General features: G+C 43.1%; 1 protein-coding gene across 1 annotated transcript in view; it reads right to left on the minus strand.

Moving 5' to 3' along the window:
• The window catches only part of CEP126 (centrosomal protein 126), a 138536-nt gene that overhangs the window by 2711 nt on the left and 116588 nt on the right, over positions 1 to 19237 (minus strand). The window contains exons 9-11 of the mRNA XM_082245594.1: positions 11615 to 11696; positions 8914 to 9123; positions 3190 to 3254 (exon numbers count right to left, since the gene is read on the minus strand). Of these exons, the coding sequence (XP_082101720.1) occupies positions 3190 to 3254; positions 8914 to 9123; positions 11615 to 11696 (357 nt within the window). The remainder of the gene's footprint in view (positions 1 to 3189; positions 3255 to 8913; positions 9124 to 11614; positions 11697 to 19237) is intronic.

The following is a 19237-nucleotide window of genomic DNA, read 5'->3' on the forward strand; positions in this document are numbered from 1 at the left end:
TCTAAAAGCTCCTAAATTCTCCAAAACTTCTGTAAAAAAACACTCTACTATGAGCATTTTATTTCTGCCAAAAGAACTTGTGTTTTTTAAGCCTGGTGTGCATGGACTCTAAAAATGGAAACAAATGCAGCCATCCCATCTAAGAAATAGTATACTGCGGTATAATAAGTGTTTGCTTTTGGGTTTAATATCACTTTAAACTATCTGTAAATCTAAGGCATGTCAGTAGTACAGTATAATGCCAATGCTCACCTATTGGCTAAGCATGTCATATGACTGAAAGTCTAGTGATCAATCCAGGAAAAGCAGTGGTGACTGCGGAAGTTCCCCTACGTGGGGCATTATTGGCATGTGTAGATATCCTCCCTGACTGATTAGGCTTTCTGGTCGGGATCAATGTCAGGAACGTAGGGGGATACCTAATGATTTCTGGTGTGATGGTTCTCAGTATATATACTTGGAGTTGGTCCACATGAGGAGATATTTCTCCAATCTCTGCATACCTATGCATCCTTGAGAAGATGGATTTTGTTCCAAGAATACAGTATGGACACATCTACATAAGCAGTACAATATGTCATGCTAATATATGTTGAGAATATCATACTGGACATTATATATCTGTGAACTATTAAAATTGGCTTTTATTTAAGATATTGAAAGGCTGTAAATAAAAAATCTAAAACATTAAAAAAAAAAATTGTCTAAAACTACTTGCCACGGAATACCCCACAGCAATGTAAGGTAATATGGCTTAGCATTTAAAGTCTATGTAAATTCTAACAATGATCTTCTCTTATTTACTTGCTAAATATACTGTTATTAGCCCTGCCCAGTTCACCTCTGTGGTCTACGGAACACCTTCTATTTTATAGAGATGAGGAGAGGGGGAGGTGCTCTGTAGCCCTAAACACTTCCTGCATTGGGTGACAACGCTGCTCCTACATAGATACAGCACAGTGGACTTTGTCACTCTAAAGCCCCGTACACACGTACCGATCGTCGGCATACAAACGTTCGTCTTTTCTCCCCGGGATGTCGGTGTCTGTTGAAAAGTGCAAAGACTGCCCAAGAATTTTGTCCGCCGACTGCAGAAGTGATGTCATGTAATGGTTAACTTTCCCTGTGTTTTTTCTTTTCTGAGCATGCCCAGTCTTGCAAATCTGTGGTCTGTCGGCAGAATTCTGTACTGACTGGCGAACAATCGTCCGTTCTGGTGTCGGCATACAAAAATTTTCATGTTTGCAAGAAAGACTCTTGTCCGCAGAATGTGCGCAGACAGCTGTCGGAGGCACCATACTAACAAGCGTACAATCGGCAGATCTTTCGTCCGCCGACGTTTGTATGACGACGATCGGTACGTGTGTACGGGGCTTAAGACAAGAGGTGTGTTAGTGGCAGGATCATCAGATGAAAATAAAGGAAAAAAAGAACCTGAAGAATAGGATTTTTGCACTCACCATAAATTGCTTTTCTTGAAGTCCATTGAGGGACATAGGAATAGTTTAGGATTTTTATACTACCGCTTACAGTAATGGACACTGGCAACAAAAGAAGCCAGTACAGGATAACCCTGTCCACAACCATTATGCCTCGGTCAGTACTGAGAGCAAAGAAGTAAACATATAAAAGGAGGGACCCGTGTCCCCCAAATGACTCCAAGAAAAGGATTTTACAGTAAGTGCCAAAATGCTATTTTCTTGAAGTCCACTGAGGGACACATGAATTCTTTATAATTCTTAAACTGTTAGGATATCCAAAGGTAGTCCAACACAGAGGTGGGCATCATAGAAACAAAGGCTAATGGGCCTAAGAAAAAACGGGGCGGGGCCGAGCTGTGGCTCTGTGTGTGTGCTCTGGGGGTGCTCGGCAGGAGGGAGGGGCCAAGAGCGCCAGTGGGGGACCCAAGAAGAGGAGGATCCGGGCTGCTGTGGGCAAAACCACTGCACAGAACAGGTAGGTATGACATGTTTATTATTTTTATGTAAAAAAATCCAAAGCTTTAATATCACGTGACCTTTTCGGAAGATTTACCCCCCTTCATGAGCAGGCCATTTTTTGCTAAACGGCACTGCATTACTTTAACTGACAATTGCACGGACGGTAAAATTTGTGTCAAAAAAGTGTCAAAAATGTCAGTTAGGGGTCCGATTTGTCTGCCGCAATGTCGCAGCCCGCTAAAAATCGCTGATCACCACCATTACTAGTAAAAAAAAATAAATACAAATTACATAAATCTTTTCCCTAGTTTGTAGACACAATAACTTTTGGGCAAACCAATCAAAATATGCTTATTGGGATTTTTTTTACCAAAAATATGTAGCAGAATACAAATTGGCCTAAAATGATGAAAAAAATTTGATGTTTTAATATTTTTTGGGGGAATGTTATATAGCAGAATGTGAAAAACATTGTTTTTTTCAGAATTGGCGCTCTTTTTTTGTTTATAGCGCTAAAAATAAAAATCACACAGGTGATCAAATACCACCAAAAGAAAGCTCTATTTGTGGGAAAAAAAGGACATCAATTTTATTTGGGTACAGCATCGCAGGACCGCGCAACTGCCCGGTAAAGTAACGCAGTGCCGAATCGCAAAAAAATGGCCTGGTCACTAAGGGGGAAAATCTTCCGGTCCAGAAGTGGTTAAATTCCAGGAGATTGGATGCAAAGGGCTCCATTCAATAAGATATCCTCTGACAGCCTCTAGATAACACTCCTCACTCCTCTTACACTCCACACACCCCCAGCTTGCACTTTCCCACCTATGTTTCAACCAATCATGGGTGGGTCTGACATTGTCGTGGTTATCGCAAGCGGAGCAATACTTAATTACTGTATGCATTTATTTATTTCCTTTAGTGAATTGACTTTAATGCCTTTTTATGTGTTATTGACCTAATGTTTTTGGTGTTTCCGTTAAATGCCGCATGCGAGCAATAGTGAATTGACATTTTCGTTATCGCATGCGTTATATCGGTCACGTGATCACTTAACGCATGCGATAATGAAAATGTCAATTCACTATCGCTTGTATGCAGTATTTAACAGAAACAGCAAAAATGTTCGATGCAATATTGGTAATGGCTGTTGTGGTTCAAAAGCAATTGCACTTTTGCAGGCATATAAAGACATTAGAGTGTAAAGGAAAGAATGTTAACACTTGCTAGTTATTCTTTAACGGATACTCACCAATGTCGATTTGAATTGAAAGCCATTTGCAGCCCCTGGAGGTTTGTTCATTGTGTCCTGCACAGCTGAAAAATGCATATAAGACAATTAGATTTTGTGCTTTTAAAAGGTAATGTGAGCTTATTAAAGGAATAATAAGAAAAACCAGGGCAAGGTACACATCATACTGTAAGTTATGCGCCTTGTGCTGATTTTTCTGTTTTTTGTTTTAGCTATAGACTTTAAAGGATAAGTGTGACCATGGCCTATGAATCACAGGAGTGAAGTTTGTTCTGCATTTCTGTGACCCAATTTCAGTAGACAGTGGGCTAAAGCTGACGTCACTCAGCCGGTCCAGTCTTGGGAAAGATCCTGACCATATTGGTCGGGATCTGCCCAGAAGCCTGGACTGGCACCTTGCTCAGCCTCTCAGTGATCCCCCGAGAGCCTGAGTCAGCCTCCACCGCCCAGAGCTCCAGTGAGTAGGGGAGAGAGTAGAGAGCTGGTGACTGAGCGGAGCGGCGACCTGAGCGATCAGCGGTGTTTGATCACTCAGTTCTCACTGCAGAGCCAGTGGGGGGAAAATGCAGCATCCCACTGATGCTGCAACACACTAGGTGAGTATAAATGTTTGATTAAAAAAGCTGAAGCTAGTTCCGCGCAATGTTAAGTACTGTGCAATGTACCAAAGCTGCTGCCTCCCCTAAAAAAGCCCCTGGGAAAGGGGGAATGTTTTAGTGATAAAAAAGGTGTAATATGGGTAAGGCGCTGCTTTGCAATATAAATCATGCTTCTGGAGCGGATGTGCATATGTACTAGTGATCGACCGATATCGGTTTTTCGTTGCCAATATCGATATTTTGGTATATGCATATCAGTATCGGCTGATATGGGCCGATATTTTTGTACATTTAAAAAAAAATTTTTTTGTTTTCTTGACAGGTACTCTTGTGGAGGGATCTGGGGGTCTAAAAGACCCCAAACCCCTCCTCTGAACTTAGAAGCTTTCAAAACGCCAAGTTTGGCTGTTTGGATGCTGTAAATTTTTTCTAATCTGGCGCCGAGTACCCGGAAGAGACGCGATCAGAGCCGAATGCGGCTTTGATCGGGTCTTCGGCGGCTGTGCAGGCTGGTTGCCGGGTCTCCCGGTGGGACGGGAGACCCGGGCGAACTGCGGAAGGCGGCGGGAGGGGGGACGTCCCCTCCCGCTCCTTGTAATGACAGCCGAGCGGCTTCTCAGGCACATCGGTTGTCATTACAAGACAGCCGACCGTCGGCTATGGATGCCAGTGTCGGGGTGATGCCTCTAGCTGCAGGCATCACTCCGGTACAAGCACTTTCCCGAAATATCGGCAATATCGGTCACCTTGGTGGCCGATTCCGATATATCGGGGAAAGTGCGTATCGGCCCTTGATATATTGGCTTTGCCGATAATCGGTCGATCTCTAATATGTACCATAAAGTGTTTGGTGCTCAGATATATATGTGTGTGCTAGTGATAATACATAACAGGTGAATGTTCCTTTGTAAAGAATTAGTATATAATATAAACAAATACAAAATCAAACAACAATTTTGCATGCTCAAAAATGCTACATTAAATAAAACCTTCTGTGGCCAAAAAAGTGACTGGTACTCTTTAAAAGTGCTTTGCAACTGTGCATATGCAAAGAAAACTGATGATGAGCAAAAATATATATTAAAAATTTACATTAAAAACCAGTTCCTTATAAACTCAAAGTGGCAGGTGCTTTTGAAAGTGCTCCAACTATTCTTTAAATTAGTGCTTGTTGATGGTGTTCCGCAAACGTGCTCCCCCTCTTGTACCTCACACACCAGAGAGTTCTCCCCTCTTGGGGGTAACCAGTATCAACAGTACCCAGTAACTAAGACAGCAGACCTAAGATCCACATCCGAGTAGCACCCAGTGACTGAAGCAGCAGACATAAGGGTCACATTCGATGGTAATCCTTTTCCTTTTGCCTCGTTTTACATGTAGTAGAGACTCTGCTACTAAGATGTCTGTGACTGTGAATTCTGCGTCTCTGGACAATGACAGTTTCCACATTCCACATTATTGAGTATGTAAAATTGTGGTTTGATTTTGTATTTGTTTATATAATATACTAATTCTTTACAAAGGACCATTCACCTGTTACGTATTATCACTACACAGATATCGGAGCACCACGCACTTTATGCATCTGGAGGGGATGTGAATATGTACCATAATTTACATTGCAAAGCAGCGCCTTACACTTTAAGTATAAATGTTTATGGTTTTAAAATACCGAACTTCTTTAGTAGCGGTTCACACTATAGCGATGTCAGACATTGCATGTGATTCGCACCGCACTGCTCTGCAAATCACATGCGATGTCTGTGTATTGCAAATTCAGCCATACAGATTGTATAGCTTAATTCGCATTGCATTCGGACCAAAGTAGCACAGGGCCCTTTTTTTGGTCCGCACCAGAATCGGATCACATGGGTGTTCACATCTATGGGATTTCGATTCATGTCCGAATTGACAGTTCACACTGCGATATGCGAACTGATCTGGGGTTTTCGTTAACAGGCTCTTCCCTGTCTTCAAGGGGTAGGAGAAAAAAAGCAGCGCCACCTTAGTGTAGATTAAAAGGTTATTTATTACATAAAAACAATGTAGTAACTCACACAGAGGAAATAGTTGATCAGCAAATGGGGATGGTTCATGTGCAACACTGTAGGGATGTTAGGGAAGTAGGCTGTGGCAGCCGTGGTCCTGGCTGTGCCAGTGGAGTCCAACACTTCCTGTGTTTCTGGCAGCGTTCAGTATCCAGGCTTACATCCAATAGTGGCAGGGGGGTGCTTTCCTCTGTGTGAGTTACTACATTGTTTTTATGTAATAAATAACCTTTTAATCTACACTGGGGTGGCGCTGCTTTTCTTCTCCTACCCCTTTCTGTTGCAGAGTCCCTCTAGTTCTGTATGAAGCCTGCAGCCACCTCCACCATTATTATTATTATTATTATTATTATACAGGATGTATATAGCGCCAACAGTTTGCGCAGCGCTTTACAATGTGAGGGAAGACAATACAGTTACAATACAGTTCAAAACAGGAGGAACTAGAGGACCCTGCTCGTTAGAGCTTACAATCTAGAAGGGAGGGTCAAGTGAAACAAATGGCAACAACCGTGGGGGATGGGTTGATGGAGGAAATGGAGGTACATTTATTAGGTGTTGGTAGGATAGGCTTCTCTGAAAAGGAGGGTTTTCAGAGACCGCCTAAAAGCTAATAGAGTAGGAGATAATCGGACAGATAAGGGTAAGGAGTTCCATAGGATTGGAGAGGCTCTGAAAAAGTCCTGGAGGCGAGCATGGGAGGAGGTGACGAGGGGGCTAGAGAGCAGGAGGTTTTGAGAGGAACGAAGAGAGCGATTAGGTTGGTATTTTGAGACTAGGCTAGTGATGTAGCTGGGGGCTAAGCTGTGGATTGCTTTGTAAGATGTTATTAGTATTTTGAATTTAATTCGTTGGGTGAGCGGAAGCCAGTGGAGGGCTTGACAGAGGGGAGCAGCGGACACTGAGCGATTGGTAAGGTGGATGAGTCTGGCGGCAGCATTCATGATGGATTGAAGGGGGGATAGCCTATGTAGAGGTAAGCCAACGAGAAGGGAGTTGCAGTAGTCGAGGCGCGAGAAGACCATAGAGTGAACTAGGATTTTTGTTGTGTCTTTGGTTAGAAAGGGGCGTATTTTGGAGATGTTGCGGAGGCTGAGGCGGCAAGATTTGGACAGCGATTGGATGTGGGGTTTAAAGGAGAGTTCAGAGTCCAGGACAACACCTAAGACCTTGGCATGCGGGGATGGGCTGATAGTAATTCCATCAATATTGACAGAGAAATCAGGGGAAGGAGCACGTGGTGGAGGAAAAATTAAAAGCTCGGTTTTGGATGGGTTGAGTTTGAGGAAGTGGTGAGACATCCAGACCGATATATCTGATAGTAAATTAGTGATACGTGTGGAGACTGAGGGAGAGAGCTGAGGGGTGGATAGATAGATTTGGGTATCATCAGCATAGACATGGTATTGGAAGCCGTGGGAGGCTATCAGCTGACCCAGAGAGGAGGTGTAGATTGAAAATAGGAGGGGTCCAAGAACAGAGCCTTGGGGGACCCCAACAGAGAAGGGAAGAGGAGAGGAGGAAGTGGAATTGTAAGTAGCGCTAAAGGTGCGGTTGGATAAGTAGGAAGATAACCAGTGAAGAGTACGGTCACAGAGACCAAAGGCGTGGAGTTTTTTGAGGAGGAGGGGATGGTCAACTGTGTCAAAGGCAGCAGAAAGGTCCAGAAGTAGGAGTACAGAATAGTGTCCATTGGTTTTGGCCATTAGTAGATCTTTTGTCAGTTTTAGGAGAGCAGTTTCAGTGGAGTGTTGAGGCCGAAATCCGGACTGAAGGGGATCAAGGAGGCTATTCACGGCAAGGTGGTCGCACAGTCGGTTGTAGACTAGACGTTCGAGGAGTTTGGATGAGAAGGGGAGCAAGGAAATAGGACGTAGGTTGTTCAGATCGGTTGGGTCCAGTGAGGGCTTTTTGAGTATAGGGCTGACTAGTGCGTGTTTTAGAGAGTTGGGGAAGATGCCAGAAGAGAGGGAGAGATTGAAGATGTGGGTTAGAGAGTGTAGAATAGGGCCAGAAGGTGAACGTAGCATTTGCGAAGGAACAGGATCCAGAGGGCAGGTTGTTAAGTGGACGTTAGCAAGTAGGTTAGCAACCTCATCTGTAGTGGCGGGGTTGAATGAGGGAAGTAATGATCGCACCTGTGGGCATGAAGCATAAGGCATGGAAGGTGTCTGAACAGCAACGATCTCCTTACGAATTGTGTCAATCTTCTGTTTGAAGTGGTAGGCAATCTCCCGGGCAGTGAGTGAATCGGTGGGAGGGGGTGGTGGAGGACGGAGTAGAGAGTTAAAGGTAGCGAAGAGTTGCCGGGGGCGTGATGACAGGCCGTTAATGAGAGTGATAAAATAGGCCTGTTTGGCAGTGTGGAGACTGGAATTGTATTTTAGGAGGGCAGATTTATATTGGTTGAAATCCACCATCCATCTCCACTAACCCCAGGGATTGAACTATCCTGCATACCTCCTAAAAACACTAACTACAGCCACAGTTGAAACTTTTTTCATAAGACCGAATGTATTTGACTTTTTCACTTGCGCAGGTCAAACGTTGTGTATATGTAGTATTCTTCCCTGTCTCCACCGATTGAGTGTTCTGGAATCCCCGTACCGGTGACCTCACTTCCGCCTCCATGTCTCATGCTGGCACAACGCGGAAGCACTACATAGGAGAAGCCAGCCTCCCATCCTCAGTGGCGTTTGGGGTGACACAGTCCCCAGGAACCCAGTGGAAAAGCCAGACCACATATTTTTAGATGAGCCCTTGAAGTTTACACTCTTGTAAGTGTTTTTAACTGCTTGTAATAAATTAATCTTTTTTAATACTGCACTTATTCCCCCCCCCCCTTTTCCTTACATTGTAAATATTGGGCTACATTTTAGCTCAGTAAAAAAAATCTTGAGTTATTAGGCTGGGAGATACTAGTAACGCAGTGCTCTGTGTTTTTCTGACTTGTCAACACATTTAGGCCGCGATCTTTTTTATAGCATATATTCTTTTTTAAATATACTTGTGTTTATGCAGTTATACTTTTGAAATGAACCATTACGGCAGCCTATGCCTTCAATCTGTGTACTTACTCTGTAGCCTCTGGTTAAGGCGATCAAGAGACTGGAGGAGTCTCTGTTCTTCTATAGACAGAGCAGTGAGTCCTGTGTTCGGGGATTTGTGGCTCTGGAAATTGTGCTTGTTTGCCTGCAATGTTTGCATGGCAGCTAAGATTTCTCCATCTGTTGCAGATGTTTCCACCAGATTCTCTGCCAGCATAAACTGAGCCGTGCTTTCTGAAACTACATAAAGACAAGAACCAAATATAAACAAGAGCTTCAGAATTGGGTATGACTAACGTTCATACATCTCAGGACTCATCCTCTCGCACTGTATAAGTCAGCTTTGCTGCAGCTCTTTTTTAGCATTTTTAAAACACCTTTCGGGGTTTTTTTTTTTTTAAATAAAAAGACTTAGCGCCAAAGAATAAGTGATGCAAAGCAAATCAGAAAAAATAAGTTAATAACACTAGCTGCAGTGCCAATGTACGCTCACTGCAATACAACCAATAGTAGAAAGAAAGAAATACACTGCGCTTGGTGTTATACACTATACCATAATCAAAATCAGTGCATAAAAGTCCATTACATAATCAACTTAAAGTGATTAAAAAGTTTAGTTTAGTTAAAAAAAAATAACAAACATGTTATAGTTACCTCCTCTGTGCAGTTAGTTTTGCACAGAGTGGCCCGGATTTTCCTCCTCTTGGGTCCCTCTTCTGTGCTCCTGGCCCCTCCCTCCTGCTGAGTGTCCCCAGAGCAAACAGCTTGCTATGGGGGCACCTGACCCAAATCACAGCTCCCTGTGTCCATTCAGACATGGAGCTGTGACCTGGCCCCGCCACCTATCTCTCCTGACTGGCTGACTGACTTTGATTGACATTAGCGGGAGCCAATTGCGCCACGTTGCTGTCTCAGCCAATGGGGAGGGGAGTCCCAGGCAGCTGAGAAACTCCTGCAACATCACTGGATAAAGACAGGCTCAGGTAAGTATTAGGGGGGGGCGCTGCAAACAGAATATTTTTTTATCTTAATGCACAGAATGCATTAAGATAAAAATAAAAAAACTTTCTGCCCTTACAATCCCTTTAAGATTAATTCATGCAAGTCCCATTGTGCTCTTCTTAAAGTGGTTGTAAACTCAATTACACCACTTGTACCTACAGGCAAGCCTGTAATAAGGCTTACCTGTATGTAGTGTGAATATCTTCTAAACAGTTTGATATTCGGAGTGTATGCAGCCGATGACCTCATCAGCGTATGTGCTCTGAAGGTCCAGCTTACAGTGCCAGACCTTCAGAGCCCATGCTGGAAATGGCGGCTCCCCCTCGCATGGGCAGAAGTGACGTCATCGTGCCCCCAGTCACTCATGTAGCCGGTGGTCGCGAACCCAGAAGGAAGACCTGGGGAAGATGTTAGCCATGCGGCGCTGGAGGGCTTTGTTCTACGGTAAGTTTCTCATAATGTGCTAGTATGCGATGCATACCAGCACAATAGGACATTGCCTTGGAGGATTTTTTTTTTACCACCAGCGGTTTACAACCACTATAAAAAAGTGCTTGTGCTTTTATAGACAAGAAAAATCAGTGCTCCACTTCACTTGGGTTTGGAGTGCCCCACATGGATGTACACTCACCACAAAATTTGACCCCCTATTTCTAGCATGGTCTGTTGCACTTTTAGGGAAAAAAAACCCTAGGATATTTCACGGCTTGTGGGCAATGCGGTCTTTCTTCATCAGATGTTATTTGCAGGGAAGAATGACAGAAGGAAGACTCATAGCATAAAACCGTAATTATAATTTATTGTAGATAAAGGGTAAACATTTTCCACTCACATGCCATGGTGCCTTTGCCCTGGCACCCAGTGAGTACAGCATGAATTTTCGTTCCTGGCCAGCATATGTTAGACTCCTCGAGTTGCGGCTTGGTGCCCGAGAATGACGTAGGTGGAAGTTGTGTCGCGATCAAGCCTTGACGCATTTCAAACAATCAACATTTCATCATCAGGAAGCTTTGAATGCAATGAAGCCATCAACCCATCGGGAAACTGAACGGGATGATGACCCGTTAATTGGAAACGCGTTGAGGCTTAATCACGTCATCATGACACAACTTCCGCCTACATCATTCTCCGACACCGATCTGAGACGCAACTCAAGGAGTCTAGCGTACCCCGGCCAGGAACCTAAAAGACATGCTGTACACACTGGGTGCCAGGACATAGACACCAAAGCATGCGAGTGTAAATTTTTCACCCTTTATGTACAATAAATTATAATTACGGTTTTACGCTAGGAGTCTTCCTTCTGTCATTCTTCCCTGCAACTAACATGTGAGGAATAAAAACTGAGGGTTTTTTTTGCCACCTGTTTGCTGTCTGTTGGGGAGAATTACCTGCATTTCTTGTCCTTCAGACACAACAGGAAATAAGAGCAAATCATTAAACAAATAAGAGAAAAACCCCACTTAAGACAGTTGTCCACATAACGAGGGTCCCCACTGGAAAATTCCCTCTATTGTTGTTTTGGTAAGAATTTAAAACTCAGGGTCTTCCTTCACTATTGGTCCCGTTGAAAATGGTCACCAGAACATATCAAGAGGGTATATCTCCCTGTGCCCTCATGACCTCTGGCAATTATATACGTTGAAAAAAGGTTTTTAACTCTTTTGACTCTTTTTCTAATTCCTAAACAAAATGCTGTAAAAAAAAATCACAATGGCACATTACATACCTTCAGCCAAAGCTGATGAAGGGTGTATTTGTGAAGGCTCTTGTGTACTAGGAATTGGGCTTATCTTCACTGTATGCAAGTTCTGTGTACAGGAAAAGAATATTAACAAAAGGAAAAGAAGGTGGAAAAATTATACATTATATAACCAAGAGTTTGTCACCTGACCATCACAACTGTACAAGCGTGTTGTACACGCGGTTCCAAAACCATGGGTATTAAAATGGAGTTGACCCCCCCCCACCAAGAATCTGCAGGATAGCGGAGTTTCTCCACACTAAAATTGTCAAGTCATGTCTTTATGAAGCTGGCTTTGTGCACCTATACTCAACATTTTGGAGAGGCGCACACATAGTATTGACCTCATAGTGTATATACTGTGGAATGAGTTATGAACAAATAACAGTATTGTTATTATCCTAGGATAATCAGTCTCAGGAATCACCCAAACTCTTTTACATTAAAGTAAATGAAGTTGAAATGAGAATTTAAGAGTAAGTATATACTATAATTCTTGCTCTGGGTCCACAAACTTGACTAATATGCAAAAATTAACTTCAATCTCAATATTATTGGTATGACCCCCTTCCCCAGTGTGCAACTCTCGCAGAGCAGACGGGCATGGCTTGTATTCAGGGATGCTGGGGGAAAACCAAGGTGGAACCCATCATATGATAAATATATTACTTTTTGTTCTGAGAACCTAGTGTTGCTTACTTTGGGGCACAGGCTCCAGACGGTTTTGGCAACACACCCAGTACAGGATGGTATAATACTCAGTTATGACAAAATAAGTAAGGGTTTGAACTGAATAACAGTGTTATGGGTTGGGGTTAGATTAAAGATGCTTAAGGGGTAATGTTATGATGAGGTTCCTGAGAGTTAAGTATTGGTCTAAATTTTAGGGTATGGTTTAGGCCCCTTTTACGCTTGTGCGACTTGTCCTGCGATTTGGGGCTACAAAGTCACATGACAAGTCGTACCCCATGATTTTCAATGAGTATCGTTCGTATCTGTGCGACTTAAAGTCGCAGTGACTTCTAAGTAGTCCCTGCACTACTTTGGTCTGATTTTGATGCGACATGAGGGCCATAGCCCTCAAGATTACACAGGCATTGCTTCAAGTCGCGTCAAAGTCGCGCGATTTTCAGGTCGCAAAAGGGGCCTCAGGACTTATTAAAGGTTAAAGTGAGGATGAGGTTAAGTAATTTGGAGAAGAGTAATGCCTAGTACACACAAAAATAACCACATTTAGGAGGGATCATTTAATAATCTAAAAATTAGTACACAGCTCCTGACAGCCGATCACGACTTTTCATACAAAGGAACAAGAGCTACGCACACGGGAAGTTGGATTAGATTTACGAGAATTTTTGTATGTATAATAGCACTCTCGAATTTGATATGAGACTAAGAATGCAAAAACCCTCCAAATTATTATTTGTCCCATTTTCTCATTGTGTGTACTAGGTTTAAGGTAATAATTTGGAAAGTTGGACCGCACCCATTCCACTGCTTTTCAAAGAAAAAAAAATCTTTTTTCATATTTATAAACTACAACAGTGTAATTTAAAGTCCCGGTAAAAGGAGGAAATTGGTAATGTGACTTTGAGAGGTCATGTGACCATCCTATCACAGAGTGTTTTCTGAAGCATTATGCTCTAAAGGAAATGCAAGCTCTACACTGTGTGCTGCATTTACTGTATGTACGGCATGTAAAATTTGTGTGCAGTGTGGAGCAAACACTGCGATGTTCTGCGGAGAATGGTATCCACTCTTAATCTGCTAGCTGACAAACACTGCAGCGTTTCCAAGTAATTCATAAATGTAGACCGTTGTGTGGAGCCTATAGTGTTTCACAAAGTATTCTTTGCATAAGGCTGCAGAGAGCACTCCATGATTGGATGGAGGATAATTCAATCATGTTTCCAGGCTCTCCACCACCCATATGTTTTTCCATTCCTTAATTTGAATGGGGCTTTGCTTGCCTGAAAAAGAATCAAAAGGTGAGGGCATATTTGTGAAGCACATTGCTGACCTGTATTAATGCACCTTCTTTTTTTTTTTAAAAGCAGGGCTGTGGCCACGATAAAGCCATGATGTTACTTTACAAATTGGTCCCTAATCTTTAGTTTTGGGCTACGGTACATTTTAAGGTTTGGTTGAAGGTTAAGTGGGAGGCATAAAACATATGTAAATATAGAGCACAACAGGGAAGTAGGCGCCAACGGGTAAGCAGACCTTGAATAAGAAGGCCAGTATCTGATTATAAAAAAGTGGGAGGCATAATCTAAGCTTCATGATAAGGTAATGGTTCAGAAGATGTAGGGGGGCACTTTTTTTTAACATTTCAGGGCTACAACTTTTGTGCCAAAAATATATGGAGTTTGGTTCTTTGTTCTGCAAACCACCATACTGGGGCTGAATAATTTTGCACGCCCAATTTTTCAGTTTTTTATTTGTCAACAAAGTTTGAAATATCCAATAAATTTCGTTCCACTTCATGATTGTGTCCCACTTGTTGATTCTTCACAAAATATTACAGTTTTATATCTTTATGCTTGAAGCCTGAAATGTGGCAAAAGGTCGAAAAGTTCAAGGTGCCGAAAACGTTCGCAAAGCACTGTATATATATATATATATATATATATATATATATATATATAGATATATATAGATATATATTGTGACAGGAAGTCAGGTAAATCTGGGAATGTAGTCACAGGCAGGAGATACATTTCCACCTGATTTAATTACTATAGGGTGTTGGCTACAGAGCTAGCCAGCAGGAAGTTGAACAGACTTCAGCTGTTCAGAATGAGGAAATGAAGGCCTCTATAATTTGTCCAAAGGAAGTCCTATTGATTGCTGCCTCCTGTCGCCGTGTGGGCTGGGAGAGGAGGACAGACAGATGTGTGCCTCCCGACGCTGAGGAAGCCTAGGAGAAGGACTGCTGCCTCCTGTCGCCATGTGGGCTGGGAGAGGAGGACAGACAGATGAGTGCCTCCTGACAAGCTGGTGAGCATGGGAGAAGACCCCCTGAAGTGATGTGCGCTAAGGAGGGTAAACAAGTGTGAATACTTCTCAAAGGTGAGGACATGAACTGTGTTCAATGTGAAGAGTGTGAAGAGCAAAGGGACATGTTCCATATGAAGAGGAAAAGGGACATGTTAAATGAACTATTTATATGTGGGAAGAAATAGATGAACTGTGTTCAATGTGAAGAGAAAAGGGATATGTTCAATGTGAAGAGATAAAACATGGACTATTGAGAGTCTGCTGTGTGATCAGCCAAGTCTGCCCAACAGTAGGTTGGGGACAGACTTCATTAGATAGGTTCCAGTGTGTGAGAAGGTAGCCACCCACAGTGGCAAGGATTTATTTTGTTTTATTTTATTTTGGCTGTTTTGAGGCTTGCAATTGTGTGAAGTAAATTGCATGAATAAATCAAAGTGTTGTTTGCAACCACTTCTCGGCTATCTTCTTGTGAAAACGCACCCCCCAAGGGGTCATCCACACCCGCCACCGAGCTAATCCCTCACAATATATATATATGGCAAGGTTTCCAGGCCTGTGGCCTGATGTGGGCCTGCCATTAGTACCGGTACTCTCTCCAGCCCATGTGAGCTGTGACCCTGGGTGTGACAACTGAAGCAGCGACAACTCCGGCATCTTTGTTTGTGATTTCTATTTGATTTAAAGGGGATGGGAGAAGGGAATGAGTGGGATACTCTTTGAGGCTTGAACTAATTACATGTGGGACTTTACTCCTGAAAAATCCCTGTTTCCTTGACGCCAGCCGGTGTTCCGTGAAAAAACCATACCCTCGTCACTTCCGGCGCACCAACGGAGGGTATGGATTTCTCACAGTAGTGTGTGTAATGTTACACTTGCCGCCGTTACATTAAAACAGCTCCTCTGCAACATGGGTCATCTCCGCTCCTACCCCTGTCACTTCCCTCATCTCGGCTAATAAATATAACAGCGGATCACGGAGCCGAGATCGCCGTCACTTACATTTCATACACCCGCCGCCGCTTTTATATTTATTACCCAAGATCAGGAAAGTGTCAGGGATAGGAGAGGAGATGCCCCATGTTGCCGCCGAACTGTTTTAATGTAACCGCCGCAAGTATAACATTACACACACTCCGTAATAATTTCATTCCCTCCGAGCATGCGTACTTGTGAACTTCTCTGCTGTGCAATGACGTATCCGGGGCTCTGAGCATGCGCACTGCTGCGCCGCTCAGCTGTTTCAGACCGGAAGTGACGAGGGTATGGAATTCTAACGAGGTATGGTTTTTTAACGATACACCAGCGCCAGCCAACGCTCACTAACGCTGTAAATATCCTGTAGAACACAGAGGTGTTGAATTCTCGACTTTTAGTCCAAAGATCCAGGACTGAGAACTGTAGAACTGACACTGTTGTGCTGTAGAAGTCACTGAATACTGTCCCCCGCTTTGACTAGCTTGAGGTAGTATGAAGTAGAACTCTTTTTAGCTGTACTTGCAACTGACACACTCTGTACAGTTCAGGGCCCAACTGCAGGTGCCCCCTTTACCTTGAACTCTTCAGGGTCCACTGACTATGTACCCCCTCTGTAGCTTCAGGGACTTCAACCTAGGTACCCCCTTTACAACTAGCTGGCACTGGATCCTAGAACCTCTTCCGGAGTGGTCTCCTCTAACATCAGGCAGACCCCCAGGGGCAATCCTCAGTACTCACGACCTATGTAGGCTTTCCTGGGACTGGACCCCTCTCTCCGCAGGCTCTCGGCACACCGGATCCCCTCAGCTCACTCAGCACGCTCTGTACACTCAGGCGACACCCCGAGACATCCACCTTCCTCAGATAGAGAGACAGTCGCACTCTCCTTCCTGGGACTCTGCTCCCGCCAAATACATTGTGTCATGTGCCACCCCCAAACTTATACCCACTCCCAGAATCCTTTGCGGCAGAATCTGCCTCCTGGGGTAGTTACAAGCCTGGATGTGTCCCCTGATTGGTTTTCCTCCACCGCCCTATGAGAAGCCTCTCACAGGAGCCAGTGGGGAGACTCCCACTTCAGCAGGCACACCTGGAAACCATGACACCCTGACTATTTAATCACAGCCCCACTGTTAGACAGACAAGGCCCACTATATCTTTACCTAGCACCTACCTGTAGGGTGCTATATATATATGTGTGTGTGTGTGTGTGAAGCACTGGGTAAATTGACAGCGCTATAAAAGTACCTGTAATATTTAACTGCTTGCCGACCGTATACTGTATATATATGGCGGCAAGGCGCTCTGCTGCGCAGGATCACGTACCTAGTATGTGATCCTGCACTTCCGGGCCCACTCCCGCTGTGCCTAGACATAGCAGGAGCTGATCGGCCGGTACGGCGGACTCGATGTCTGATACACAAGCAGATCGCCGTTCTGTCAGTACAGAAGGCATGGATTCTGTGTCTCTGCTAAGCACCTCCCCCACAGTAGTAAAGCACTGGTTTGGCAGACGTTTAACTCTTTGATCGCCCCTGATGTTAACCCCTTCCCAGCCAGTGTCATTAGTATAGTGACAGTACATATTTTTTAGCACCGATCACTCTATTGTTACTGCTCCCCAAAAAGTGTCAAAAGTGTCAGTTAGTGTCCCAACTGTCCGTGGCAATACCACTATAAGTCACTGATCGCTGCCATTACAAGAAAAAAAAAAAATCCCATAGTCTGTAGATGCTATAACTTTTGCGCAAAACAATCAATATACGCTTATTGTTTTTTTTTTTGTTTTTTTTTATTACCAAAAACATGTAGCAGAATACATATTGGCCTAAACTGATGAAGAAATTTGATTTTTTCAAATTTTTTATTGGATAGGTTTTATAGCCATAAAAAAAAAAAGTAAAAAAAAAAATTTATATATTTTTTTCTTTTAAATTGTCGGTCTTTTTTTGCTTATAGCACAAAAAAATAAAAACCGCAGAGGTGATCAAATATCTCCAAAATAAATTTCTATTTGAGGGGGGAAAAAAGCACATACATTTTGTTAAGGTACAGCGTCGTACAACCACGCATTTAAGTTTAATAATCAGTTTGTGTGTTCCATGCAGATAATAAAGATGTTGTTATGGTGCACTCACTGCATCTACACACACCGATAATAATAATAATAATAATGAATGTAAGGATTTTAGATTTTAAAAAATCAATACAGCCCAAAATATTACAGCAATCTACCTGAGCCAGCAATGCATTTACATAATATTGTTATGACATCTGAAGTATTGGGGGGAGATGAAATAGTCAGACATTGTGTAACCACTTTCACTGAGACATCTGCATGCGTATGAAGTCATGTCGCCTGCAATCTGCTCTGTGTTCCTTAGCTGCAATGTTTACACAATGATGAAAATACACTGGTGATATGTTCTGAACAAACACCAGTGATTACCAGCCGCACTTTCCTCCAGACGCATTACACTCCATTCACTAAGATGGATGAGTTATTTCAACTCCCTTCGGTATTTTATCTCATAGTTATTTTCTCCTAAAAATGTTTCTCTGACAAACACAATTAGGACACAGCAAACATGTAAATATATGAAAGGAAAGGAAAATAAGTTAATATAATGCTTATGTAAACCCTAGCAATGAACTCTTATTTGCTCCCTTCTGGTTTGTTAAGTATGCCATTGAAAGAATTGTGTTATATCCTGATGATGTTGATCCTGCCAGAACCACAGTGAGCTCATAACTTCCTGTTCACCCTGCCTCTGGTTCACTGAAATCCCAAGCAGTTTTACCAGTCCTGCCCAGCAATCTTCCGTGGACTGCAAAACACGTCCCTCCATGTTATACAGATATATACTGAACAAAAATGATAAACGCAAAACTTGTTTTTGCCCCTATTATTCATGAACTGAACTCAAAGATCTAAGAAAACCGGGATTCATCCGTGAAGAGAACACCTCTCCAAAGTGCCAAACGCCATCGAATGAGCATTTCCCACTCACGTCGGTTACGACGACGAACTGCAGTCAGGTTGAGACCACGATGAGGACGACGAGCATGCAGATGAGCTTCCCTGAGACGGTTTCTGACAGTTTGTGCAGAAATTCTTTGGTTATGCAAACCGATTGTTGCAGCAGCTGTCCGGGTCGCTGGTCTCAGACGATCTTGAAGATGCTGGATGTGGAGGTCCTGGGCTGGTGTGGTTACACGTGGTCTGCGGTTGAGAAGCCGGTTGGATGTACAGTAAACCCCCGCTCCATCGCGGTTCAGTTTTTTGATTGCGTTATATTGCGTTTTTTTTTTGTAATGTTATTTTACTATATAAATCATTAAAAATGAAATATTTTTGTGTTTTCCATAGCTCTTGCTATGTCTCTCAGTATCTTTTATGTGTTTAAATGAGTTTCTATTGTTTTAAAAGTGTGTTTAAAGACCTTAAAATGCTTTTACACGTACAGTGACAGTAAAAAAAAACATGCCTACAATGCATTTTAATAGGGTTTTTCTATTTCGCGGATTTTCACTTTTCGCGGCTGGGTCCGGAACGTAACCCCCGCAATGGAGGGGGGTTTACTGTACTGCCAAATTCTCTGAAACGCCTTTGGAGACGGCTTATGGTAGAGA

Source organism: Pelophylax lessonae (genome assembly GCF_965119305.1).
Source record: "Pelophylax lessonae genome assembly, chromosome: 2".
Taxonomy (NCBI): Eukaryota; Metazoa; Chordata; class Amphibia; order Anura; family Ranidae; genus Pelophylax; species Pelophylax lessonae.